This window comes from Henckelia pumila, chromosome 1 (genome assembly GCF_033568475.1).
Source record: "Henckelia pumila isolate YLH828 chromosome 1, ASM3356847v2, whole genome shotgun sequence".
Classification (NCBI taxonomy): Eukaryota; Viridiplantae; Streptophyta; class Magnoliopsida; order Lamiales; family Gesneriaceae; genus Henckelia; species Henckelia pumila.
In genome coordinates, this window is record NC_133120.1 from 96,409,349 (window position 1) to 96,417,877 (window position 8,529).

Here is an 8,529-nt window from a genome sequence, read left to right on the forward strand (position 1 = left end):
TTCCTAGTAAGGTTTTTAACGAGGCAGTATAAAATACGTAATAAAGACAATCATCTTATGACGATCAACGTCACAAGGGGGAGTGTTGAAAATATATTTTATATATATTAGAGTTGAATGTTGAACTTGTAAAATGTGGAAAATTAGTGTATGATGATGTAGATGATGATGTTTTAATTTTTGTACTAATCTCCAAATGATATCTATAAATAGGTCTCTCCATTTGTGTAGAAAATCACAATTTGAGAGAGAAGAATTTAATAAAGTGTAGGATTTGATATAATTTGAATTTTGGAATTTTAACTTTTTACAATAAATTTTTACTTTTTCACAACAGTCGCTACATTTATTCAATTATTGTATTCTCGAGTTTTCAAGGTTATGATTGAGGCAAGGGCTTCTGTAGTTCATATTTTTTTTTAAAAAAAAAAAAGATAATTACTAATGAGAACTACTTCAAAATAGCAATTGACCACCTTTCAGAGAGGCAAATCCTCCTATCATGGATCGATGTCATTATCGATATCTCTGTTTTAAGAGACTGGTATGAATGAAAATTACATATCATTGTCACAATTTTTTGCGATAATTATTCTAAAGGTTTTTTCTTTTTGGCAGGAAGATTTTGGACGGTTGGAGTATCTGAAACCCTAGTTTCTGTTATGGGAGGCACGATTTGTTGAGTTTGCATGTCGTTGGAATTCTTCGTTTTTGTTTCATCAAAATTCTTCGATTCGACTCCACTCGATTCCCGATTTGGTTCAAAGTTGAAGGGAACATGACTTATTCTCGAATCATCAAATCTGCCATAGAAGGTACTAGTGAATCTTGTTCTTCTGATCAAAGAATTAGGTTCTTCCTCCATTTTTTTAAAATATATTTGTGCTTCTTTCTCCTTAGGATCGGATCAAAATTTTCTTTCAAAGTACCTGGCATAAAATTAGATCACAAGAAAATAATTAAATTTGGCATCCACCGAAATTTCACATGAAGTCTTCAAAGTCTAATCTCTAGCTAGAAGTATATTAATATGAACCATATATATAGACATTCGGGGACAAGTAAAAACAAATTAACCATCGTTACCAAATACAATAGACCAAGAAAATTATAGCAATATTCTTCGAACCATGCAAATAATCACACGCACAAGAAGAGGTTCTAATACTTACCAAAACGCCTATTAATGATCACCCACGTTTCTCTTTCTCTTGAAGAAATTAGAAAATCGACGATAATGTTTGAGACTCAGAACCCAGATTTATACGTGTGATATTGATATGTATATATATAGATAGTAAAATATAAGTCCTCGAGCTAATTGAATTCAGTGTCCAGATAGAATACGTTACATACGTATACGTACGGTGAGGATAATGAGAATGTGTTAGAATAAGACTATACAATTACATGTGGGTTAAATATACAATTAAATAATATTATTTGAATTATATATATTATTTAGATTGTAATCATTATTATCAATTATCTTATTATATTATTAAAGTAGATATCCTCTAATTAAAAACTTTTCAATGAATTGATGAAACTTGATTTGAAATTACCATTATCCTAACTTAATTTTTAATAAAATCAAAAGTAATGGACAAAATAGTAACGTACGTATACGTATCCACCATTATCCCCAACGTACGTATACGTATCCATTTGGACACTGAATTCAATTAGCTCGAGGACTCATATTCTACTTGAAGTCTGGATTTTACTATCTATCTATATATATAGATATCAATATCACACGTATAAATCTGGGTTTTGAGTCTCGAATTCGTTATCGTCGATTTTCTAATTTCTTCAAGAGATTTTGGTAAGTATTAGCTAGATCCTCTTCTTGCATGGCTCGAAGAATATTGCTATAATTTTCTTGGTCTATTGTATTTGGTAACGCTGGTTAATTTGTTTTTATTTGTCCCCTAATGTCTATATATATGGTTCATATATACTTCTAGAGAATAAACTAGACTTTGAAGACTTCATGTGAAATTCCGGTGGATGCCAAATTTGATTATTTTCTTGTGCATGATCTAATTTTATGTCAGGTACTTTGAAAAAAATTTTGATCCGATCCTAAGGAGGAAGAAGCACAAATATATTTTTTTTAAAAATGAAGGAAGAACCTAATTCTTTGATCAGAAGAACAAGATTCACTAGTACCTTCTATGACAGATTTGATGATTCAAGAATAAGTCATGTTCCCTTCAACTTTGAACCAAATCGGGAATCGAGTGGAGTCGAATCGAAGAATGTTGATGAAACAACAGCGAAGAATTCCAACGACGTGCAAACTCAACAAATTGTGCCTCTCATAACAGAAACTAGGGTTTCAGATACTCCAACCGTCCAAAATCTTCCTGCGAAAAAGAAAAGACCTTTTGAAAAACTATCGCAAAAAATTGTGACAATGATATGTAATTAGCTTATATTTATATGTAATTTTCATTCATACTAGTCTTAAACGCGCACATGTTGCGTGAACGTAGTAGTTTTGTTAATTTTAGGTATTCAAAGAATTGTTGAAACTTCCTTTATTCATTGTTTTGCCATTTTTAGTCGCATCCAATCATTTTTAGTTTGAAACTATGGATTTAGACAGAATATCACTATATATATAAAAGATCACTGAATATAATTTACACTTAAAATATATTTTAATAATCCAGTCAAAAAAAAAAATTAATAATGTCGAAAGTTGAATATTTTCTGCTGTTGATGGTCTTATTATAAATTCCATCTACAGCTTCATATATGTTAGTGTCTTTTCCCAGACTTCCCAATTAAATTTTTTTGGTGTTAAATAAATTTTTTTCGCATTCTGAAATTTAAAGTTTTAAAACGTTTTTCTAATATGTTTTTTATGTTATAAGGTATATGATTATTTAATTTAAAAATTCAAAAGTATATATAAAGATAAATAAATATTTCATTATGATGTGATAGCTATGGATAAAATGCAAGTTTATTAAAAATATTAATAAGATTTTTTATCAAAAAAATTAAATATTTTGTAATTTGAATAAAAAAGTATTTGTCAAAAAAGGGTTGACCCAGAAGGAAACTACATCCCACATAAGTCAGAAGCTCATTGGCTCATGCAATAAAAAAATATTTTTGGTTATAAACGAAATAGATCATGACATTAGAGTTAATTAATCTGGGTACATATCTCAAATTTAATAATATATATTTATATAGATAGATAATATAGATAGATAGTATATATATTATTAATCCAAATTTCTTAGTTCAAATGATATTTCAGTCAATTCAACTATATACATAATTATTCGTACATAAGAATTTCTAGGTTCGTCCTCATAATGGACACATTTTAATATTGATAAAATATAGTTCTGGAAATTACAAATGCTTAGGACGTTTATACTTAATTATTAATCTATATTACTATATATAAGAAGATCTCAAATATATATATATATATATATATATATATATATATATATATATGTTTTTTATATAAATTAAAAAAATTATATTTTCAAATTACAAAACTATTCTATTTTATTTAATAAAAATCTATTATAGTAGATTCGCATCTATAACTAATTAATGTATTGTTTATAATTTTTCAGTAATTAATACTTATAAAAATTAGTGATTCGTTTAAAGTAAAGGTAATCGTGTTGGATGGATGGGGGGAATGATAAATTGACAGAGATATATATAGAGATTGATTTAGTAATTTAGTGAAAAATTTTTAAATAAAAATCTAGTCCATGATAAAATATTTTAAAAGGTGTGCAAGTTTAATATATAGAGTTAGTTCTGAACTAATCCTATGGCATATAGTCCGCTCTGCATCTGGTTCAACTATTTAAAATCTAAACTTTTCATAAAATTAAATAAATAATTAAGAATCCACCCTAGCTAGTACATCTTGTTCCCTAAATATTACATAAGTATACTCGATTCCTATCTGTAATAGAACAAGGACTCTGGGATCAGGGGTTACGTACGTTTTTCCTCTATATATATTGTTAATTTCTAATTCTTTAAATCTTTGCATATATCAGTCTGCATACACAATTCATGTGTCGCGAGTGATTCACCTTCAAACTGGTAATTTTAATTAGTTTTTGTGTTTGTTACATATATACATATATCTACATTATTTACTGGGATACGTTCTTTTTCCGTTCCGTGATCATAAATTTGATTAATTCTCTTCAATCAATACTCCAGTTAACGTGAAGAAGAGAACTTGATTTCGTAGGAAAAGAACAAATATTAGTTTGTTAATTTTATATATGTTATTACCAATAATGGAGGAACAATCTGATTCTTTGATCAGAAGAACTCGATTCTGCCACAGTATTTACCAGCTGAATCAGCGTGATCTCGGGGAATCAAGGATGCAGGATTCTATTCAGCCAAGAAAAATTTTGGGATCGAATCCTTCTTTGTTCGATGTTCCAGCCACCATCAATTCAGGAACAACGGCAAGTACTAATCATGTCTCGCAAACTCAGCATGTCTCTCCCATCACAGAACCCATGGACTCCGAAGACTTGAACGATGCTGGGTCCGGCCTAAGAAAAGAACAGAAGAAGGGATACTTAGGCAAAATGTTGCATAAACATTCTGGAGACACGAAGATTACAACATCGAGCCCATCTGGTTCCAACTCACCGAGTCATGTCTTTACTTTCCTCAACAACGTCAAGTCACTGATATTTCGTAAGGAACGTTGAATCTTGTTGAGGATCTAGACACATGATGATGATAAGAATTAAGAAATTGTTTTAGATGATTCGAATTTTAGTACCAATAGTAAAGGTTTCGTTTCGTTTTTTGTATAGCTTAGGAGCATGGCGTTTTAATCATTTTTAATTATCAAAATAAAGAATTCTCAATGTGTTGAAGCTTTACGACGTGATACTACGTTGAATAGAAATATGGTGGGAATAAAATTAAAGCCTTATTTTGGTATTTGAGTTATTGATCGCGATGCTAATGGAGTAGTTTTATTCGGAATTTAATGCTGTATTTCTGGAATTTTCTCCTTTTTTAGCAGAAATATTTGCTGTTCGAGAAGGCACTTTGGCTGCCCTTCGACTTTCAACTCAATCTTGGGTATTGGAAACCGATGCTTCTATGGTTGTTAAAGCTATCGAACATTCAAAACTTTTTGCTGTTGAAGCTCTTTTAGTTGAAGATATACGTCAAATGTGTGTGCAGGTTCATGGGGCTTATATTATTCATTGTCATCGTGAAGGCATCGCATATTTCTTAGCTGAGCAAAGCTTTAGTTATGGAACTCATTTGGAATTTGTTTCTTTTGTTCTTTTATGTTTGAAATCTTATGTTCTCAAAGACATGTCTATTTAATGTAAGTTAACCTTGTTTGGCTTTAAAAAAAAATGTATTAAAATTTATTATTATTAATATAATATCAATATAATTAGTTATATATATTATTATAATAATTATTATAAATATATAAGTTAATATTAATTTAGATAATCTAAAAATGGAAAATATTCATGAATATGAGAGTTGAGAATGATCATTTTCATCCAAAATGGATGAAATAATAGTCGTTCACATAAGAATGGATATTTTCATTACCATATCAACCAAGCAATAAGTATAAGGAATGAGATGTTCCAATTCTCACCACATTCCCTCATACTAAACACATCTTTAGTAGTTTCTTATTTTTAAATTCAAAAGGGTCATTAGTAATAGCCATAACCAAATACAGCAAAAGGATAGTGTGATAAAAAAAAAAATGTATGTCCTCTAACAAGAAATTTTTTTGAAATAAAAGCTGGAAAAATATTTGTTGAATGCAATTCCAAACACAATCATAAAATAACTTAATTTAGAACTAGAGGCTTTGTTGAGACATACTTTCAATTAATTATATATATATATATATATATATATATATATATATATATATATTCTAAATGGACTTGGACTTGACATTGGGCCCCTTATAATAATGGGCTTTCTCCTAAGGAACGGCCCAGGATATTATTGATCTTTGAGGTCTAAAGGTGTTTGAAACCCTCGTCTCTACCTTCAGTTCTTCGCAACCGCCAACTCCAAAGAAATCGATAGCCTGAAGACTGAACTATGGTCGGATTCGAACTTGGATCGGTGCCGGTCAACTCCGACGGGTGGGGTCCGCCAGATGCCTCCGCCGCCGCGGTGCCTAACCAGCCCTCAAACGTGCCCTTCGCCCCTTTCTCCCGCTCCGATAAGCTTGGAAGGATAGCTGATTGGACCCGGAATATGTCCCATACTGCTCGACCTGGATCCAAACAAGGCCAGCACATCTCCGAATCTGCCTTCGACTTTGCCGGAGATGACTCCTTTGCGACACTCGCGGCCGACGAGGATTCATCCTTCCGTCTCGTCGACACTTCCGCCAAGTCGCACCACCACAACCATAATCGGCCTAAGTTTAACCCTCGTTGGAGGTTCAATCCCCATCACAACAACCGCTCGCAGCTCCCCCAGCGCCGAGATGAGGAAGCTGAATCTCGTAAACGCGAAGCCGAAAAGGAAAGGGGGCGCCGAGACAAGTGGTACAACCTCAATCGCTCGCAGATGTCGCAGCGTCGTGAGTCTTCCGCTTTCAAATCCTCGGTGGATATTCAGCCAGAATGGAATATGCTCGACCAAATCCCCTTCTCGACTTTTTCGAAGCTCTCCTTTTCGGTTCCCGAACCTGAGGACTTGTTGATTTGTGGCGGGCTTGAATTTTATGACAGGTCTTATGATCGGATTACCCCAAAGAACTGTCGTGCGTTGGAGCGCTTCAAGAGCAGGAATTTCTTCAGAGTTACCACTACGGATGACCCTGTAATTCGCCGGCTGGCTAATGAGGATAAAGCAGCGGTTTTTGCGACTGATACTATTTTATCGACTCTCATGTGCGCCACCAGATCAGTTTACTCGTGGGATATTGTGATTCAGCGAGTTGGGAACAAGTTGTTCTTCGATAAGCGTGATGGGTCTCAGCTGGATTTGCTTTCTGTGCACGAGACATCCCAGGAATCCTTGCCTGATGCAAAGGAGGACATTAATTCGATGCAGTCATTGAGTGTGGAGGCTGCCTATATTAATCAGAATTTTTCCCAGCAGGTTTTGATCAGGAACGGGAATAAGGTGACTTTTGAGGAGCCAAATCCATTTGCCAATGAAGGGGAAGATGTGGCATCAGTTGCCTATAGGTACAGGAGGTGGAAACTGGATGATGACATGTATCTTGTATCCAGGTGTGAAGTGCATAGTGTGGTGGATACGAATAACCAAAGGTCGTTTTTGACCCTTAATGCATTGAATGAGTTCGATCCTAAGTATTCAGGTGTGGACTGGAGGCAGAAGCTGGAGACGCAGAGAGGTGCAGTGTTGGCTACTGAGTTGAAGAACAATGCAAATAAGATGGCAAAATGGACTACACAGGCTCTGTTGGCTGGCGCTGATATGATGAAACTTGGGTATGTGTCGAGGGTTCACCCGAGGGATCACTTTAACCATGTGATACTGGCGGTGGTAGGGTACAAACCTAGGGATTTTGGGGCACAGATTAACTTGAATACATCGAATATGTGGGGTATTGTGAAGAGTATTGTAGATTTGTGTATGAAGTTGAAGGAGGGCAAGTATGTGCTGGTTAAGGATCCATCTAAGCCTCAGGTGCGAATTTATGACGTCCCACAGGATGCTTTTGATAATGATTATGTGGAGGAGCCTCTGGCAGAGGAAGAACAGGTTCAGCCTCCAAGCGAGACTGCAGATGGAGGGGATGCAATTGTTACCACAAATGAAGTGGAAGATGATGAGATTGGCAAGGAAGCTGCTTAAGTGGTAATGATCTGTTTCTTGTGATTGCTTTATTTAAATTTTGCAAGGATAGAAGTGAAATGCTTTAATTGTAGCGGAAGTTTTACATGTGAGACTTTTGCCTTAGTTTGGTTATTCCATAAATGAGTTTTCTTGTGTAATTCTATGCCATAAGTTTTGCATAATATTTGAGCTCTGAACTATGTTTGAAGTTTTGATACAATGTTTATGGAGAGTTGAAATATCAATAGCCTGTAGCATTATAATGACAAACAGACAGTCAATGCTTCTAAGCTACTGAGAATTCAGTCGAGAAAAACCGTAAAATCTCGTATGAAAAATTCAGCCCAAAATGACATCTGTTTTTTGTTCGCCATCAGAATCATAGATGGCCTTGTGTCCTTTAACCTTCTGTTTTTAGTCAGAATTTATGAAATAACGTTTGCTGCTGCATTCAAATTCGTCACGATGGTAAATGATATTTAGTTGGTCAGATATTTATGGGGGTTTTATGCATCATGTGTTGAAGTTTCCTCTTGCAAATCATGGTTACGTGGGTAAAAGATTTATTGTTGCACCCTGAATGAAGAGAAACATGCAATTATGTTTTTGAGTTCTATATTCGGAGCAATAATTGGGTGGACACCGGACACCACAAAACCATGTTTTGTTTAGCATATAAGTTTGGCCAAA

At 33.9% G+C, this 8,529-nt stretch overlaps 1 protein-coding gene across 1 annotated transcript; it reads left to right on the forward strand.

Annotated features, from left to right (window-relative positions):
* Positions 1–6,043: 6,043 nt before the first annotated feature.
* Positions 6,044–8,122, forward strand: LOC140888934 (eukaryotic translation initiation factor 3 subunit D-like). Its single transcript, XM_073296629.1, has one exon. The coding sequence runs from the start codon at positions 6,121–6,123 to the stop codon at positions 7,855–7,857; it is 1,737 nt and encodes a 578-aa protein (XP_073152730.1). The 5' UTR covers positions 6,044–6,120; the 3' UTR covers positions 7,858–8,122.
* Positions 8,123–8,529: the final 407 nt, after the last annotated feature.